Raw genomic sequence first — 20,710 nt, 5'->3', positions numbered from 1 at the left:
TCATAAATGATCTGGGAAAAGAAGTAAACAGTGAGGTGGCAAAATTTGCAGATGATATAAAAGAACTCAAGATAGTTAAATCGAAAGCAAACTGTGAAGAGTTACAAAGGGACCTCACAAAACTGCGTGACCGGGCAACAAAATGGCAGATGAAATTCAATGTTGATAAATGCAAAGTAATGCGTGTTGGAAAACATATTCCCAACGATACATATGAAACGATAACTGTAACTTAGCTGTTACCACTCAAGAAAGAGATCTTGGTGTCATTGTGGATAGTTCTCTGACAATATCCGCTCAATGTGCAATGGTAGTCAAAAAAGCTAACAGAATGTTAGGAAACATTAGGAAAGGGATAGAAAATAAAACAGAAAATATAATGCCTCCATATAAATCCATGGTACAACCACATCTTGAATACTGCATGCAGATCTGGTCGCTCTCTCTCAAAAAAGATATATTGGAATTGAAAAAGGTACAGAGAAGGGCAACAAAAATCATTAGGGGTATGGAACAGCTTCTATCTGAGGAGAGATGAAAAAGACTGGGACTTTTCAGCTTGGAAAAGAGACAACTTAAGAGGGCATATGACAGAGGTCTATAAAATGTTGATTGGTGTGGAGAAAATAAATAAGGAAGTGTTATTTATTCCTTCACATAACGCAAGAACTAGGGGTCACCCAATGAAATTAATAGGCAGCAGGTTTAAAACAAACAAAAGGAAGTACTTAATCACAGAACGCTCAGACAACCTGTGGAACTCTTTGCCAGGGGATGTTGTGAAGGCCAAAATTGTAACAGGGTTCAAAAAAGAACTAGATAAGTTCATGGAGGATAGGTCCATCAAATGGCTATTAGCCAGGATGAACAGGGATGCAACACCATGCTCTGCATGTCCTTACCCTCTGTTTGACAAAAGCTGGGAGTGGAGAACAGGGGAAGGATCACTCAACGATTGCCTGTTCTGTTCATTCCCTCTGAAGCAACTGGCATTGGCCATTGTCGGAAGAGAGGATACCGGTCTATATGGACCATTGGTCTGACCCAGTATGTCCAGTCTTATGTTCTTAACTGTATATGATGGAGACTTTTGGGAATAGTAGAAAAGCCTGCAAGCCTGTTAAACTATTTACATCAATAGCACATTGTGTTAACAGATTGTTTCACTATTTAACAGTTAGATTAAATCTCTCCAACTATATAATCATAAGCATACTTTTGTTTAGAAGCATTGCATTCACAAACCTCTTTACGCTGAAACCTCTATTTTATGCAGAGAGTGGTCTCTCTCATGTGGTAATCTCTTTAGCAGATTGAAAAGGAACACTGCATTTTGTCTCTTGCTAAATCTTCCATTGTTCAGAGACTTGTGTATTCATTTTACAAAAGCATCATTGCTCAGCTGCTATTTTTTGTATCTTCTATTCATAAGAATTTTAAAATTCTACAGTGCATATTTTAAAAATATTTTAGCGATAACTGCCACCTTAACAGAAATAATTGTTTAAAAAGAAGAAAAGCAAAGTATTTCATTCCAAACCCAGTTAGAATTTAACAGACCTTAATCCAGACAAAATTCAAGGTTTACAAAACAGCCTTGCCTTAATTTCCAGTGAAGGATTAATATCCTCAGGATGCCTCAATTACTATCCAGCTGTTTCTCACATATGGAACTGCATGCACACATATGGGCCTGTGATGGTGCATATAGTTACAGAACTGGGGCATAAATATAACTGGCTGTGAACGTTCATATTAGTATTTATGGTGAAGCAAAAGGTTTGATTCAAGTCTGACAGATTAGTTACTGACTGTAATGAGGCCAGGTAGTTTCTAGGTTTGGCCTATATAATTGCCATATTGAAGACTAATCAGTGGAAGCTGACACCTTAATGTGGAAAAGTCTGTGATATTCTCCTGATCAGCATATATATGATGGCATTATTCTTAAATCCCAAAGGGCACATTAAAACCAATACGTTGGTAGTCACAGCTTTCAAATCTTGGTTGATGAATGAATCTCTGTAGTATGCTCAATATTTTAAAATAGTGAATTTGTTCCTGGACAAAGTGAAATAATTTGGATTTATTTCTGTGGCAAGGGGGAACTAATATCTTTTGATCTGTTATAAGCAAACACTCTATGTTTGACAAATGCTATTTCTATGGTTATCGATGCTTCCTAAACACCACCATTCAAATTCCTTAGTAACTCTGTATTCAGATCTCAATATGGGTTGCTTAAATGTAATAAGGCTTTCCTTTTTGGGGTACATTTGTTTGTCTCTTTGTATCCATAGCTGCTGGGATTCAGTAGCATGTCTCATCTCAAGTTTTAAAATTCACGAACAGCTAAATCCCAAATGGGGAACTTCATATAAATTTTTCTGCTTCATTATTCTCCAGTTCTGGTAAAGAAATGTTCAAATGTGTGAAAATGTAAGTTACTAACAAGAAAATTCCTGGTAGTGTGGTAATGCCTCAGAACTGCCCAGTTTGGAAATTAAGGATGACGTCTCTATATATTTCAAGAACAAGTGCCTTGCGCCTATGGTTTTATTTGGGTAATTGCATAAGTAGTTATTTTCTATTGGAGGAAATTGCAATGCAATCCACTGCATGGCTTTACAGTCATGCTCTCCATCAACATGTAAAATAATTAAATTATGTGACTTTTCTTGGAACATCTCCGGGTTGCCACCTTGGAAAGAATTACTAATAAGATTCAGGGCACGTGTATAACATTCTTGGATTTATTTTAACCATCTATTAAAATTTACTGGAGACATAAATTGTTTTTTTCTACATAGCATGAAAGATGTCACAGAACAATTGAAATTATTATAATTGTACAAGTATTGCTTTCTAGTGACTGCTAGTGGTGGTATGAAAGAATGAAAAGGAGATGGATGGTAACCTCGAATAAAGCTTTATATCAACAAAAATAGAAGATGATAGAACTGCAAGGATCTTAGCTTCTTCACCTGTTTCCCAGGAGACACAACTAAAATTAGGAGAGAAGTTCTTAAATTATACAGTACATGATGATAGTTTAACATAAAAATAAAAGATGAAGGTGTCATCAATGCAAATCTCTCATCCAATAACACTCTCAGGAGCAAAAGACCTCTCCCAACTCTCAATCTTGGATCTTCTGCCTGGAAGCAAGAAAAACCCAAATCATAGAAAGAGTTTAATTTAAACAGCAGATGTTAGTGAGCTATCAGTACAATAAAAGAAACTGTAGAATAAAAATGAATCAATTATTTAATTTTGGGGAATGTATTTTTTCTCATTTTAAAATTAATTCACAAAGAATAATTCAACCATGTCTCTTTCAAGAGACATACAAGTCAGTATTTTTTCTAGATTAATTTGTATCATTTCATAACAATTCACAAATAAAATCACTATACAAATTTCAACACAGTATCTTAGAATGTGTTGGTCCAATGTGTTAAGTTTTGTAGCCCTGTGCGACTGAATCAAATTTATACAATAATATTAAAAAAAAAAAATCTAAAAGTGACTGGATTTCCCTTGTGTGATACATTGTCTAAGAAAGGCATGAAATACACTGAGATTTCAAGTTGCCCAGCTTGCTGATGTACCATTGCAAAGGATCTGTTGCTTCATTGAGTATTCAGTCCCTTACTCGATAGGAAAGCTTTCTGATTTGGTTTACGCTGTAAGAAATTTTGGAGTATATCCATCCCATCCAAAGATCCTCCAGGTTTCAGGATAAGGTTTCTGTATTTCATTCCAGCCTGACAGAAAAAGTAAATCAGAATGTTAATATTTAATGTTTGTGCAATTCTCTAAATCAATAACAAATAAAGGAAAGACAGCTTGCTGATCATGGTAGGAACTGCCTCTCTCCTCATTCTCCCTTAATACTAAGGGCCAAAGTCTGGGGTGTATCCTAGAGACAACCAGGGCTATGTGGCCAGAGTGGGCTCAAGTCTGCAGAGGCCTCCATCCATTCCTGAAGAAAAAACCTCTCTCATGTGTTCTTATAGCATTTATGTAGTCACAATCCTTTCATTTGCCCACGTTCTGTAAGATGTTCACCAAGAGACACCATGCATACAGTGCTTTGCCAAAATCCGGGGTGGATAGGTTATCTCAGAAGACTGCCAGACACGCCAAGGGAACCTAAAGTCCACACACACATTCAAAATCCTTGGCTATCAGCTCCAAACTGAAGGAATCCCTATCTGCTGTATTGGGGGATAATAAGCAGCTGAATTATCCTAAATCATTATCAGAACACAAACACATAGACCTTAATATTAATTTTAAACGTGTTAGGTAACAAAGAGTTATTCCCTGCCGAAATCCAAGTTCAGGGGGCTTTTCCACAAAAGTCTGTTGCCTAAAGCACATGGATTTGTTAGAACACTGACAACATCACAAGTAACGTTAAGAGTATTGTTATTTTAACAGACAGTTGAAATATGATATTAGAATAGTAATTAAGGATTTCTCTTTCTATTTTTAAAAAACATTTAAATTATTTTACATTTATTCATATGGAATTAGTAATTTAATGAAAATATCTCACACTACTGAGCTGACAGGTTTTATGTTTTCAGGTACCTTGTTTCTATTATAGTACCTATTATGCCATCTCATAGAAGTGTTAGGTGTGAGAGGAATATTTGTTTGGATGCAACAACAGCCAAGCACCAACACTGCTTCTGTTTAAGTGGACACCTTTAACAGAATTAGCCAGTAACTCCTGAAGCGATAATTAGTTATCAGAACTACCTGAACAAGAAAGGCAAGAGGCATGTTACAACATCTGAAGTCCTCTTCAGTTCTAGTTCTCATTCATAGTTAGTTAAAGAATCTTCCTATAGCATTTTGGACCTCTGAGATATGAATGCCAATGGGAAGATGTTTCTCTCCATGCAGGGTTCCTAGATCTATTTGGCTTCCTGACTGAAGAAGAATTAGGATAAGGTGCTTCCTTGTTTGTCATAGATAATACATCACTAATAGGTTGTCTGTTAAGACTATACAACTTCTTGATAGCTGTGCTGAAGGACTAAGTGAAGGTCCTGTTTTTTGGTTGAATTCTAAGGTTTGATCATCTTTTTGGAAACTGTACAGACCTCTATGCTGTTGTTTCACCCCTTAGCTTCATTTCCCACCATATGGTCTCTAACACATTGAAAAATCTGGCTGTAGTAGTTGGACTACTATGGTTAATACTGCTGTTTCTTTACCATCTTTCAAGCCCATTCCCTGAGAAAAGCTTGAGTAAATGGTCTTTCCACAGGGATTCCAAGATAGGTTGGGGCAGCAGGAGAAAAAAATTATTTCTAAACCTTTCATGGTTTGACTCAGAGCAGCCATGACTGCCCTTGTGGATTTAGGCATATGATCCAGATACGTCTGGAAGCTTCTGCATGGCTTTCCCCCATGCAGCAGAACCATAGCCATTCTGCTGTGTTTTGTGCCTTCTCTTCCAATGGAGGGAAAGGAGGGGAAGAATTTTTTCCTCTGAATCTTTAACATCTCTCTTTAAAAACTCTAGGAAATGTATTGAGGCTACCTTGACTTACCAGGTGCACTGTCTGGATAACTTATTGAAGAGCGAACATACTGAAGTGTTGCTTATATTTTACTGCTTGAGTTAGTCTCCGGAAGTCTAATACAGAATCGAGCCTTTGTTCTTTGGAGAGTAAAGAGTAATTTGGAAAAAAAAAAATCTGTGGTATCAGTGGAACAAATCTTTTACTATGTCATATAGGTAATCACATCTCCCAGTTCTTGAGAGAGTAGAGATTCCTCAATAAAATCTGTAGGGATTGAGGAGTCTGACAATAATAAAGCTACAGAGTTCAGAAGAGTATGAGTGATCATTAAAAATACAGTTTCTAACACTCAAGTTGTTAATGTGATAGCTGCTTATGCAGGAAGTGAAACCTCAGTTTCATTCTGACAGGAAGAGGTAAGCTGAGGTTCTAAAAACCCCAGTCTTGTGATATGCTAGTAACTGCCTTCCCTTCATGAATTTCTGAAATTGAAATTATTTGAGGTCTTATTTGAAATTGCTGCTGTAGCAAGAAACCTAATTGGGTACCTGGGGGTGGCTGTTTTTGTTTGAAATAAGAAAAGATTTTAGCTTACTAGAGTATCTGATATTTGTTTACGGAGAGTTCTTGGTCCCATCAGGGAAACTCTATTATGCCTCTAAAGAATGCAACCAGAAAGGACAACTGGTTAAACAGATCTGATTTGGAGATGAGGTTACTTTAAGGAAGGAAAAAATAAAGCCTTCCCCAAGTAGCTCTCACATAGTAGATCCCTCTTAAAAAGTTATATGAGCAGCTGAACAAAGATAAAAGGTCACAGACTGCAGTGAAATAACTATTTTTCTCCTCTTCTTCATAAAGAGAGTTTCCAGAAGGCCTCACGCTAAAGAAAGGCACCAAGAACCTATGTAGCTGAAGCACAGTGAATATCCATTTGGTAGTGGTACGATCATTGAAAAGACAAATTATTTTTAAGCCTCTCATATAAAGAGAAAAAAGTCCAGAAAAAACCCCCGAAATAAAACTCAGAATACAAGACACTTTAATGCACCGGGAGAAACAAAAGTCACAGAGCAATTTGGGAAAATTTTGAATAGTCAAAACTCTGAGGCATCTTTCAGAGACACTTAGAAAATGGATTGTGCCTATGCAAAGAGAGAGCACACGGAACAGAAAAGGGAAGACCTAAGGGGCTAGATCCATAAATGGGACTTAGATTCAGCATTGCAATACCTAACTATTAGGTGCCCCACGGTCTAGTGGAATACATAGCACTGAGTTAGGTGCCCAGGATCCCTATACAATGCATGGGGAGAATCAGGTGCCTACAAATGGGATTAACAAAAGCCAGCATGTTGAACAGGGAGCTAATTAAGGTACCCACAAGGAGAGGGGTGAATCCTAAGCCCCACTCCTCAAAGGGAGTTAGGAACCTAACTCCAGGCCAGAGGCAGGTGCCTCCCTCCTCTCAGCATTCACAGCCACAAACCCTCTCCTGGAGTTAGGCACTGAGACCCTTTCTTGTAAAAAAGGGGGCGGGTGGTAAAGCCATTATAACTTTAGTTCAGTGGAACAGGGACTTGAATCTCACACATGCCATGTTAGTGACCTAAGCACTGGGCTATAGAATCATTCTCACTCTCTGTCTCTGGCCTGCTGACTATTTATATGCAAAAAATGGAAGGGCTTCACCAGGAGAGATCGAGACCCACCTCAGAGGTCAGTGGTCAGAGGATTCACCTGAGAAGTGGAAGCCCTGGGTTCAAATCCCTGCCCCCATCAAGCAGAGGATTTGAACTTGGGCCTTCCACACCATGGGTGAGTTCTCTAACCATTAGGTTAAAGGTTATACAAGGGAGATTTGCACCACCACACCACCTCCACTTTTTGTGAAGCTCAATCCAGTAGGCATGCTTGAAGTACACCTACCAGATCAGGCCTCACAGGTGAGCGAGGCAGGGAATGATTAGTTTGAGGACCAACTGGGCCTAACCCAGCAGATGGGTGTATACCCAGCGACAGAAACGTAGGCACTTAGGGGGCTTTACCAGTGGCAATTTAGGCACCTGCAGGATTAGGCAGCAGCCGAACAAGGATTCTGAGAATCTAAATTTTGAATTTAGGCATATAAATGGCAGTTGTCCACTTTGTGAATAATCCCTCTATGGATTTAGCCCAAGGTCACAGAGGAAGTCTGTGTAAGAACAGGAAATTACATACAGGTCTCTCAAGTCCCAGGAGAGCACCTTAACCACTAGAACAGCCATCCTTTCTTTGTGCTGTGAAAAGAAGAGGTCAAGGCCTACAAAGGAGTAAAACAGCAGCTCTAGAATGAACCAATAATTTAAGATTCAAAGCCTTTTGAGGGAATGTATTTTTAAACCTGCGAAAACCAAACAAAGAAACCAAATCACACAATGCTTCAACTGATTTGACAGAGTAGTAAATTATACTGTGCTGCAAAAGGGGAGGCCCAAAATAGATTTAGATTTCCATTCTCTGAATGGTAATTGCATAACAAAACACATAGGTGAGTTGCTATTAATGGAAAGATGGCACTAGTGTCATACAACTTTTATAGCAGCAGACCATGCATAATCTTTTACCATGAGACAGTGTGCTCTCCCATACTGTGCAGTGTAAAATAAAGGGGAAAGTGGAAATCATCTCCTAACAAATCACAGGAGCCATATATCTTATACAAGTTTTAAATATTTAACTTTATAGCCAAGAATTGTATAAAACACAAATGCCCTTAAAATACAGATTTTCTACTATAAAATTAAAGCATTTATAAACTTTTTTATTGATGCAGTGGATTTGATACTGTGATGGGGCAAGGCCAGATGGCTATAGAAAAGTAGTGAGAGATAGATATATTAGCTCCAGGCTAAACAAATTCCTGGTACCAGGATAAGTGAAATGGCAGCTGCTCCAGGTCAATTAAGACACCTGGGGCCAATTAAGAACTTTCCAGAAGGCAGGGAGAATGCTACGTTGATTGGGACACCTGAAGCCAATCAGGGGCTGGCTGAAACTAGTTAAAAGCCTCCCAGTTAGTCAGGTGGGGGTGCATGTCAGGAGCTGTGGGAGGAAGTTGCGCTGTTGCAGAGACTGAGTAGTACACACCATATCAGGCATAAGGAAGGAGGCCTTGAGTTAAGGATGAAGTGGAGCTTGAGGAAGTGAGGGCTGCTGTGGGGGAAGTAGCCCAGGGAATTGTACATGTCATGTTTCTAAAAGGTCAGCTCCCATAGCTGAGACTATTAGGGTCCCTGGGCTGGAGCCCAGAGTAGAGGGTGGGCCCGGGCTCCTTCCACCTTTGCCCCCTGATTAATCACTGAGACTGGGAGACAACAGAGACTGTGCAAAGGAGGATAGCTTCTCCTCATCTCCCTTGCTGGCTTTTGATGAAAATGGCTCAGTAGACTGTGACCCTTGTCTCTAGAGAGACCCTCTAATGTGGAGGGTCACAGTGAGCCTCTGAGGCTAGCGAAATCCACCAGGAAACGCGGGACCCACGGAGGCAAGGACAGAGCTTTGTCACAATACGTACCATAAGAAAGGCCTAAAATGTTAAAACCTACTGATTTGCTGATTATAATCTAGTTTTGGAGCTTATACAATAGCTAATTCTGAAATTTAAAAAATTCACTACTGGTATATACTAAAAAGCTAGTTCCTATCTTACCTTTGGATTCATTATTCCTTCTTGTTTAAAGCAGCTATAAAAAATATCCATGGAAAAAACTTCACTCCACAAATAGCCATAGTATTGGCCATCATATCCACCTGCCAAATGTCCAAAAGTAGCCGGCATGTTTGTTCCTTAAAAAGCAGATTAAAAAATGGTTACTAACTTTTCCATAACTGTTGCTCTTTGAGATGTTGCTCATGTCGATTCCATGTTAGGTGCGTGCGTGCCACAAGCACTGTTGCTGGAGATTTTTCCCTTAGTGGTATCCATCAGGCTGGCTCTAGTGCCCTCTGGAGCTGCATGCTCATGCACCAGTAAAAGGGGCGCAGCCAGACATGCACCCTCTCGGTTCCTTCTTACCGTTAACTCTGACAGAGGGGTAGGTTGTGGAATGGACATGAGCAACACATCTCAAAGGACAACAGTTACAGAAAGGTTAGTAACTGTTTTTCCTTTGATTGCTTGCTCATGTCCATTCCATGGTAGGTGACCCCCAAGCAGTACATTCAGAGATGGGCTCGGAGTTCATGGACATGCAGGCAGTAACACCGCTCTCCCGAAACTGGCATCATCCCTGGCCTGTTGTTGTGATGGTGTAGCAAGATGTGAAGATATGTACTGATGATCAGGTTGCACCCCTACAGATGTCCTGGATTGGGACCTGTGCAAGGAACACTGCCCTGACGAAGCCTGGGCTCTTGTGGAGTGAGCAGTTAAGATGGCCGAAGGTGGGACATTCGCCTGCTCATAGCAAGCCTGAATACAGGGGGTTATCCAGGATGAGATCCTTTGGGCTGACACAGGTAGCCCTCTCATCCTTTCCGCTATTACTGTTACTACGAAGAGTTATGTGGATTTCTGGAAGGGTTTAGTCCTCTTCATATAGAAGGCAAGGGCACACCTAACATCCAGTGAGTGAAGCCACCATTCCTCAGAGCTCTTGTGAGGTTTTGGGAAGAAGACTGGCAGGAAAATGGCCTGGTTGTTATGGAATTGTGACACCACCTTTGGCAGGAAGGCCGGGTGGGGGCAGAGCTGGACTTTGACTTTGAAAAACACTATGTACGGCAGTTCTGATATAAGGGCCTTGATTTCAGAGACCCTTCTGGCTGAGGTGATCAACACCAAGAAGGTGACTCTACAAGAGAGAAATAGCAGGGGGTATGATGCTAGCGGCTTGAAGGGGGGGGATCCATGAGTCTCCACAAAACCAGGTTTAAGTCCCATGGGGGGATTGGCTCACAGACCTGAGGATAGATCCTCTCCATCCCCTTGAGAAATCATACCATCATCTTGTGGGAGAACACTGACCGTTCACCGGTGGGTGGAAGGTTGAGAGATGGCTGCTAAGTGTACCTTGATAGACACAAGGGCCAGGCCATGCTGCTTTAAGTGGAGCAAGTAGGTCAAGACAGACTGAAGGGAAAATTGAGATGGAGAGGGAGCTTGCTGAGGTGCCATGTTGAGAAGAGTTTTCACTTGGCCAGGTAGCCCTGGTGGATGGCTTTCTATTACCTAGCAAGACTTGCCGGACCTGTTCCAAGCAAGCCTGTTCCTCTGGGTTCAGTAATGCAGCATCCATGCAGTTAGGTGCAGGGAGGTGAAGTTCGGGTGAAGCAACCAGCCGTGGTCTTGTGAGATTAGGTCTGGATGGAGCGGGAGCGAGAGTGGAATAGCTATTGACAGATAGAGGAGCGTGCCAAACCAGTGTTGGCCAGACCATGCTGGGGCTATCAGAATAACTCTCACCTTGTCTTGTTTGACTTTTAGGAGGACATTGTGAACCAGAAGGATCGGGGGAAAGGCGTAGAATAGGATATCTGTCCATGGCACCAGGAAAGCATTGGAGAGGGAGCCCAGGCTGTGCCCGTGCAGCGAGCAAAACTGATGGAATTTCCTCTTCTGTCTCATAGCAAACAAGTCCACCTTTGGAGGCCCTCACCTTTGGAAGATGAACCTGGTGACTTCCGGGGGAAGAAACCACTCATGGTGAGTGGAAAAGGATTTGCTGAGGTGATCCGCCAGTACATTCTGGGGTCCCAATAGATGTGATGCCTCAAGATGAATGGTGTGCTTTGCAGAGAAGTCCCATAGACAGATGGCCTCTTGACATAGGGCCAAAGATCGGGCCTCTCCCTACTTGCTGATATAGAACATGGTTGCTGTAGTGTCTGTCAGAACTTGCACCACCTCATCTAAGATCTGGGGAAGGAACACTTGGCAAGCTAAGTGTCCTACCTTGAGCTCCCTGACATTTATGGACAGGGAGAGTTTTTCAGGACTCAGGGCCTCTGGTCGCAAGAAGTTGTTGTGGTGGGTTCCCCACCTTAGGTCTGACGCGTCTGAGATTAAAGCTACTGACAGCTGAGGGGTAACAAAGGGAACCCTCATCATTAACAATCTTGGGTCTTTCCACCATTTCAGGGAGGCAAGGACTAGGGGAGGAACTGTGAGCACAGAGTCCAAGTAGTGTCTGCTTAGGGAATATACTGATGCAAGCCACATCTGGAGGGACCTGAGGCGCAGTCTTGTGTGTTGAACCATGTAAGTACACACCGCCATGTGCCCCAGTAGCTTGAGGCAAACCTGACTTGTCGTAATTGGGTGGACCATGATATTGGATATTAGGTCTGCCATGGTCCGGAATCAGGCCTCTGGTAGGCAGGCCCTGGCTTGGGTCAAGTTGAGCATCACCCCAATAAATTTTATACTCTGAGCCGGGACAAGAGTTTACTTCTGTTCGTTTATCAGTAAACCCAGTTTATCAGAAGGTGGCTTGGACCATGCTGATGCTGTTCTGAACTTGAGTTTGTGACCAGCCTTTGATCAGCCAGTTGTTGGAGAGATGGGTAGACTTAGATGCCTCACCATCTGAGGAAGGCTGATATTACTGCCATACACTTTGTGAAAACCAGGGGCTGCTGACAGGCCGAAGGGAAGAGTGGTGAATTGGTAGTGGCGCTGACCCATGACAAACCTGAGAAATCTTCTGTGGCCATGGAAGATAGAAATGTGAAAGTATGCGTCCTTTAAGTTGAGGGTAGCGTACCAGTCTCGGCTAAGGAGACCATGCGGAACCTCAGTTTCTTGAGATATCTGAGGAGGCGAGACAGGTGCAGAATGGGCTGGAGGCCCCCTCTGGAATTAGGAAATATCACGAGTAAAACCCCTTTCCTCCCTAATCTTGCGGAACCTCCTCCACAGACCCCATTTGTAGAAGAGGGGGGGGATAGCTCAGTGGTTTGAGCATTGGCCTGCTAAACCCAGGGTTGTGAGTTCAATCCTTGAGGGGGCCATTTAGGGATCTGGGGCAAAAATTTGGGATTGGTCCTGCTTTGAGCAGAGGGTTGGACTAGATGACCTCCTGAGGTCCCTTCCAACCCTGATAGTCTATGATTCTATGATTCTAAGAGATTGCACCCCCTGGACAAGGAGTTGTTTGCGAGAAGGGTCCCTGAAGAGAGGTGGGAGGAAGGGGTGGATAAAATTGAAGGATATAGCTGACTGTCACTGTACTTAGAACTGAACAGTCCAATGTTATCTATGACCATGCTGGGCTGAAATGGGACAGACGGTCCAAAAATAAAAGGGGAGACGGATCTGAAACAGCGACTTGTGGTAATGCCCTCAGATGCACCTTCAAAAGGCCCCAGAGTACCTCTGAGACCCCATCTGGGAGGTTAAGGTGGATGAGAGCGGTTGGCACCACTTAACCTCTCCCTTTTCTTTTGTAGGGCTCTTGTCTTGGAGGCATCAAGAAATGAGAAGGCTGCTGGGGCCTGAAGTGCTTCCTGGAAACCAATGGAGCATAAAGGCCTAAGGATTGTAGGGTGGCCCTTGAGTCCGTCCGGCTGTGAGGTCAGTGTCTGTCTGTTCCAAGAATAGAGAGGAGCCTTCGAAGGGGAAGTCCTGGATAGATTGTTGGACCATGTGAGGAAACTCCGAGAATTGGAGCCAAGAACAACTACCTCATGGTGATAGCGGAGGCCATTGTCCTGGCTGCCGAGTTGGCTGCATCCAAAGTCTCCTGGAGAGAGGTCCTGGCCACATTCTTACCCTCTTCGAAAAGGGCAGTGAACTCCTGCCTTGAATCTTGGGACAGAGTTTTTAAATTTAGCCAGGGAGTACCACAGATTATAAATCACATCTCTCCAGCAAAACTTGCTGGTTAGAGATACGTAGTTGAAGGCTACCCTTTAAATAAACCTTTCTGAAAAAGTCCAGTTTCTTGGAGTCTTTTTGTTTACGGGTAGTGCTCAACTGTCCCTGCCTGTCCCTCTTGTTTGCTCCAGACATAACCAGGGACCCTAGAGGAGGGTGTGAGTACAAGTATTTGAACCCACTCGCTGGCACGTAATACTTCTTCTCTGCCCTCTTTGAGATGGGGGGCAAAGAAGAAGGAGTTTGCCACAGGACCTTAATCGGTCCTTTCACAGCCTCATTGATGGGTAAGGCCACCTTGGAGGGAGCTGCTGCAGCCAGGATATCAATAAGGCTGTATGATGTCTCTTTAAGGTCCTCAATTTCCAGACCCAGCTTCACTGCTGCCCACTTCAGGAGGTCCTGATGGGCCCTGAAATTGTCCTGGAGAGGAGGAGGAGGCTTGCACCAGAGGAGGGGATTTCTCTTCTTCTTTAGTCTCAATGACATCCACCAGAGTCATCTCCTGAACATTTTTCAGAGTAACAGCCGTGTTAGTCTGTATTCGCAAAAAGAAAAGGAGGACTTGTGGCACCTTAGAGACTAACCAATTTATTTGAGCATAAGCTTTCGTGAGCTACAGCTGTGAAGTGAGCTGTAGCTCATGAAAGCTTATGCTCAAATAAATTGGTTAGTCTCTAAGGTGCCACAAGTACTCCTTTTCTTTCTCCTGAACATTGTCACAAGGGTCAGTACAGAGTTGGGGGCCAGCGCCAAGTGCCAGCAGCCCAACTCTTGGAAACCACTGAGTAGGAACTATGGGAGTGAGGCCCCAGTGCCTGGGGAGAATCTCCCAGGGGTTCCAGTAAGGCCACTACATTGGTCAGTGACCTGCTGGCCAGCTGTTGGCATGGGGACTGGTACCAAAGTCCAGTGGTGAATAGGCTGGGTACCGGTGGTGAGCCTTAGGTTGCACGTACGGTTTCCCTTGGAATTAAGAGGAGGAGTCTGCTCTTGGAGCAGTACCCGATTCTGCCACCCTGTGGTGCTGGAGGTCCAGGGACCAGCAGCGGACCATAAATGGTTAGGACACTGGGATCAAGGTCAACTTGCCGCTAGAGGGTGCCAGGAAGGAGCTCCTTGTTCCTTCCTGCTTCTGGACATCGGAGCTGGAAGGTGTCCCAATGGAGTTAAGGCAACCAGGAGAGAAAGTAGCCCCCTCGCCACTTGGAAAGCTTCCGGGGTTGACAGAACAGTCAGACTGCTAGTGCCACGGTGGCTTCGGGTGTCGTTGGAGGGTCCTGCACCAGACTCAACACTCTAGGCAAAAATCAATGGTGATATTGTGGGCCCAGGAGTAGAAGAATGGCCTGGCACGGATCTCACTGTGCTGCTTTCCCCACACTTGTCTTTCTTGTGCACTGGCAAGCGCCCTCCATTGATGTGCTGCTTTTTGTGCTTCTTCTTTGGCACTGGAGATAGTGAACAGTGCCAGGAAGAGCTTGGTGCTAGAGGAGCACTTCTCACTGATGTCTAAGTGCTCAGAACTGAATCAGAGCGGCGCGGCTCTGAGGGTGGCTTCCATGAGGCTAGTTTTCAGCCTAATGTCTCTTTCCTTTTTTAGTGGAGGGTCTGAAGTCCCAAAAGATCTGATACTTGTCCATGTGAGTTTCCCCCAAGCACTTCAAGCAGCTGGAGGGCGAGTCACTCATGGACATAGGTTTGTCACAGGAAGCAGAAGATTTGAAGCCTGGGGTGAAGGAGTCCTTCAACAACAGGAACTATTTACACTAACTACGCTAATACTAATTACAAAAACTATATACACTAAAAGATGACAACTAAGTACAAAGAGTTAGAGTTCAAAAACCACTGGGAAGAAACCTTGCCACAGCAAAAAGGGTCATTCAAGCAACTGTCATGTGCGGTAAGAAGGAACAGAGGGTGCAAGGTTGGCAGCGCACCTTATACCGGCACGTGAGTGTGCAGCTCCAGAGGGCGCAAGAGCTGTCCCGACAGATACCACTAAGGGAAAAATTTCTGGCAACAGTGCACATGGTGTGCACACACTTAATATGAAATGGATATGAACAAGCTCTTGAAGAAGAAAGAAACATTAACAAATTATTAATGTTGAAATCAAATGTAATCATCCCTTTAACATATAATAGTGCTTCAGATTTAGAAGGGCATTAATGTATCAATCTGGAATATATCCTAGCTGCAAATGGATATTTTTGATGTAATAACATTAATGACCTTTCTTGTCTTATTTCAAAGTAAGGAGTTCAGTTTCATAAACGGGATTTCTGTTCTAAACCATATTCACCTGATTTGCTATAAGACCTACTGTGAAGGTACTGTATGCTTATCTGAAGCAGTCAGACATCCTGCATGAAAACTTTACTTTTACATACCTGGGGTTGCAGAAATTCCCAGAATCTCCATGCAGTACTTGGCATATTCATCTGCAGGGTCAGCAGATGATTTGGTATGAATGGACTGGTCAACCTTGCTCAAAACAATCTGACGAAGAGTCAAAAGACCTAGTGGTATAAGGGCATTTGGTTTATAAATGTTATAGTAATACGCTGGGTTTCTATAGTATCAGCCATCCAAGGATTTCAACATGCATTATACACATTAATGAGTTAGGCACTGTAAAATCCAGTGAGGACAATAAATATCATTTTCATTTTAAAGACAGAGAATCAAGCACAGAGACTTACCCATGTACACACAGGAAGTCTGTGCCAAAGGAAATTGCCAAGTGACAATAGCTAGGAAGAGGACTTAAGGGGGTTGTTGATATTTGACAAAAAGCAATTTTAAGTCATTTGGGACTTTTAAGGTAGACACATAGGTAAGCCTCTGTAAACATATGCTCTCATTACTGTTATCTTTGTCCTCTATCCTACTTCCCTTCTTATTTTTTTTTATACACACATGTTGGAGAGCAGGGATAATGTGTTTCTGTGTGTCTGTTCAACAGCAAGCATAATCCTGGTAGTGGTTTTGGGGGGTGGGGTTTCACCACAGCACAAATAATAATAATCAGAAAGAGATAGTAGCAGTCAGGAAAGTCTCCAGACTCCCAGTCTAGTGCATTAATTGTTCTTCCTCTTAGTTGAAATGAATAATTAAAAAAAGGTTGGAAAGGCTGTTGGAAGGAGTTGCTGTTACAAGCTCCATCTTTTTAAATTGTATTTTTCTCACAGTTTGAACACAATTAAGATATCAAATTTTTTTTTACAGTAAATCTCAGCATTTAAGCAGTTTTTGCACTCATTTCCAAGGTATAATCTAATGGGCCTTTCTTCTCTAGAGGTGCGCTTACCTCTCAGTAGCAGTCATGGAGGAGGTGGATACACAGTGAAGGAAGAAGAGACTGCTATCTAAGGCATATGCCTGTTCTCTATTATGCAGGATATTGCCCTATGTCTTTCCTACCATTTCATGAATGCTTTTGGTATGTAAAAGAAAAAAGATACCTGTATTGGCCATTCTAGAGGCAGCAAGTTTCTCAAGAAGAGCATCTCCAACAAGGCTCCCATCTTTATAATGTTTTGACATTTGCTGTAGAGGTTCTTTTTCCCATACCCAGTTCTCAAACATTTGTGAAGGAACTTCTACAAAGTCTGTTTCCACATTAGTTCCACTAAATCGAGCAAAATCAGTCTAACAAAAACAAAAAACAAGCAAAGAAACAAAAACACAACAAAAAACCCTCCATTATATTAAATTAAAATATAAATGAGATTAGATCATATATCTAGTAAAATGTCAACCTATGTAAGGTGCCAAAACTGTGATGGTGTAAAAACAGGGCAGAATTATAAACAGCTGTATTACAAGAAAGATCAATGTTAAAATAGCCTCAAACTTTAAGAGAGGGAAGAAGAAAAGTTAAATTATAAGCAATGAGAAAACTAACCAAAACAATATATCATGCAGTGATTCTTAGTCACAGGAACTCAGAAACAGGTCTATTTTTCTTACTCTCTCTTACATGACATATTATAGCAATATAATTACATTTCAGCATTGCCCCATGACATCACAAAATAACTAGGGCCATCAAACAATTTTAAAAAATTGCAATTAATCACGAGATTGAAAAAATAGTCGCAATTAACCGCCTTTTTAATCACACTATTAAACCATCATAGAATACCAATTTAAATGTATTATAAATATTTTGGATGTTTTTCTACATTTTCAAATATATTGATTTCAATAACAACACAGAATAAAAAGTGTACAATGCTCACTTTATATTATTTTTATTACAAATATTTGCACTGTAAAAAAATAAACAAAAGAAACAGTATTTTTCAATTCACCTCATGCAAGTACTGTAGTGCAATCTCTTTACCATGAAAGTGCATCCTACAAACTTAGAATTTTTTTTTAACATAACTGCACTCAAAATCAGAACAGTGTAAACTTTAGAGCCTACAAGTCGAAGCATGAAGGGGCATACGAAAGTTTAGTATATCTGGCACATAAATACCTTGCAACGCTGGCTAGAACAGTGCCATGCAAACACCTGTTCTCACTTTCAGGTGAACCTGTAAATAAGAAGCGGGGAGCATAAACAAACTTGTCTGTCTGAGCGACTGGCTGAACAAGAAGTACGACTGAGTAGACAGTGCAAATATTTGTAATAAAAATAATAATATAAAGTGAACACTGTACACTTTATATTCTGTGTTGTAATTATAATCAATATATTTGAAAATGTAGAAAAACATCCAAAATAGTTATAATAAATTTAATTAGTATTCTATTATTAACAGTGTGATTACAACAAGGGATTAATTGCGACTTTTTAAATCTAGTTAATTTGTTTTGTGTTAATTGCATGCATTAACTGCAATTAATTGACAACCCTAAAAATAAATCTAATTTACTCAATATAATTACTTTGTAAACATGCTACAAAATTTTGTTCTATCACAAAAGTAACTCAGTGATTAACTTGTATAATTGCTGTATAATGCTTTACTTCTATTGCATGTAGACCTGCTTCAGGGATTTCATTTGACTCATTTATCCTGTTGAGCACTATCCCTCCAATTTTGTTAATTCTGTAGGAGTATGCTGGCATCTGAAATACTGCACAATATTTTTGAACTAAGGGGTGCCGCTGGGCTTGAAAGAAGTGAAATCCATTGGCAGCATGAATGAAATGTCCCTTAGTCTTCTAAATCACTCTGTGCCAAGAAAGCACATCCCTATTTGGATCCTTCAAATCCTACTCTCATTTCTGCAGCAGATCCACATGTGTTCCAGTCACCAGGAATCCCTCCGTAGCTGTGGAGGAAGGGGCAGGGTTTTCTCTTTAATTTTTGCACTTCAAAATTGTGTTTCCTAGATATCTTGAGGCAACTTGAGGCAAGTGAATAGCTGGATTCTTCCCATTTTTCACAGACAAGCCGGGAGAGAAAAGATATGTACAAAATTTAGCTGTTAGCTCTGAATTCAGAATCCAACTTGTTTAATTCCAAATTTAGCTAGTAGATTTATATGTTCCTTGTTCTGTGGAAGTTCTACCTGGGACTGGAAGCCAGGAAATGAAATCCTAAGTATGCTACATACCTTTGACATTTTATTTGTGCTGCTACCTATTGGTTAAAGAGGCCAGAGTGCAACCACATGAGTTCTGGACTGATGGGCTGATGGTACAGAATTTACAGTTTTTAAGAAGAAACACTGAAGGCTATACTTTTCAAACAAAGGGAAACAAATGAATTGGACTAATAATAAATCTATCATCATCATAGCAGAATCAATCTTAAATGCGGTTCAACTAAAGATGAAACTAAGCAGCTTATTTATGTCTTTATGACAAGTCTCCAGGACAATTCCAGCCTTTCTGCTTATGTGGAGGCTCCTGACTGCTGCAGGACTGGTGTGACTCTGCTACATGGTGGAGGGAGGAATAAAGGTAGCATTCAGGAAGCTCAGGTAGGGGATGTATGCACCCTCTGTACCAAGAAGAGCAGCTTTGTGAGGGCTCCCTATGTGTGTGCCGCCACCATGCAGAAAGTGACTGGGATTGGAGGCATGTGAGGACAGTGGATTCATCGGCCATTTCCAGTCTTTGGGACAGGAACTCTGCTTTCTTTTGTGTCCGTACAGTTCCTAATACACTGCAGATACTATCAAAAACAACAATTGCAGTGTTAGCCCCAAAGTAGCTCTGTTGCCTATGGGAGGGTTCCTTCCTCGTGGAGCTGCTCATTCCTCAGCCCCAGTTGCTCAGGCTGTACAGAGGGAAAAGGATTTGCTGTTACACGAACACTTTCCAGAAGTTGTATTCACTGCTAGGCTTGTACACAAAAACTCAAAACAAGTATCAACTGTGAAAAGTTACCGTGAAGCTCTTAAATACTTACCTTAAGGAAACCATACACCCATCAAACAGGGTTTACCCCTCCCCCACCAACACTTTGAGAGACTGTGAAGAATTAGTTATTTTAATGAAATAGAAACATTACTTACCTGCGCACATATCTGGTGCATTACGTGACCAAACTCATGGAAGTAAGTCTTCACCTCATCATGTTGCAGCAATGATGGGCGATCTGATGTTGGTTTTGTGAAGTTGGTCACCAGCGCAGCTACAGACATCATTCTGCTGCCATCAGAGCGTAGGCAGCCAGGCTGGAGACCAAAGCATGCTGCATGCCCATACTTCCCTTCTCTGAGCAAGGAAATATACCAAAAGCCATCCTTACACAATAGGCCTATCTTCCACAAATAGCATGGGGAAGAGGGCTGTTTCCCTCTATGATGTTATATGAGGAAGGGACCCTCTTTCTTTTATTTAAAAAAACCACAATAAGATAGTGTCCTATGACCTTTATAAAAGTCACAGTGCTTAGGATTCTACTGAGAGCACAAAGAAAAAGTACTTCTAAATCCCATCACTTTAATATTTAGAGCAGCATTTGCAAGCTTCTTTTTTATTTATATAGTATATTACTGTAATCAAAAGTGATAACTCTGCTGCTTCTAAAAGTTAATTTTACTTAATCTTAGACATGACCATTACAGTATGAAAGACAAATCCCATTCTGTGAAGCATTAGCTTTTGTTACTAGCATTTGAGCACATTTAAAGAATAAAGAACAGGGTTTGCTGCTTTAGCAATGTGATTTTAAAACAAAACGTGATTTTAATTAAACTGTTAGTTAATACAGTTAGAAAAATTGTCATAATTAAAAGTGAGTCACTAAACATGAAGTCCAAAATATTCCTGTCCCCCTTCCTTATTGCGGTTTTATGATGCAAGAAGTTAGTGTAATTTCCCCCTTGCTTTTTA

The 20,710-nt window shown here is 41.5% G+C and overlaps 1 protein-coding gene and 1 long non-coding RNA gene across 5 annotated transcripts in view; one reads left to right on the top strand and one right to left on the bottom strand.

Annotated features, from left to right (window-relative positions):
* Positions 1 to 2,913: 2,913 nt before the first annotated feature.
* Positions 2,914 to 20,710, bottom strand: part of NLN (neurolysin) — a 76,517-nt gene continuing 58,720 nt past the window's right edge. For 3 of the 4 annotated variants that reach the window (XM_073344067.1, XM_073344066.1, XM_073344068.1), the window contains exons 9-13: positions 19,888 to 20,089; positions 16,872 to 17,058; positions 15,798 to 15,926; positions 9,235 to 9,371; positions 2,914 to 3,767 (exon numbers count right to left, since the gene is read on the bottom strand). In XM_073344067.1, coding sequence (XP_073200168.1) covers positions 3,633 to 3,767; positions 9,235 to 9,371; positions 15,798 to 15,926; positions 16,872 to 17,058; positions 19,888 to 20,089 — 790 coding nt within the window. In that variant the 3' untranslated portion in view covers positions 2,914 to 3,632. The remainder of the gene's footprint in view (positions 3,768 to 9,234; positions 9,372 to 15,797; positions 15,927 to 16,871; positions 17,059 to 19,887; positions 20,090 to 20,710) is intronic. The other variant, XM_073344064.1, reaches the window with a different exon arrangement.
* Positions 10,422 to 13,423, top strand: LOC140911313 (uncharacterized). Its single transcript, XR_012158900.1, has 3 exons — positions 10,422 to 11,229; positions 11,665 to 11,784; positions 12,975 to 13,423. It is a non-coding gene; the product is annotated as an uncharacterized lncRNA (long non-coding RNA).

The sequence above is a fragment of the Lepidochelys kempii genome, chromosome 5 (genome assembly GCF_965140265.1).
Source record: "Lepidochelys kempii isolate rLepKem1 chromosome 5, rLepKem1.hap2, whole genome shotgun sequence".
NCBI lineage: Eukaryota > Metazoa > Chordata > Testudines > Cheloniidae > Lepidochelys > Lepidochelys kempii.
The sequence above is the reverse complement of the archived record's forward strand: the minus strand, read 5'-3'. Positions and strand labels throughout refer to the sequence as shown.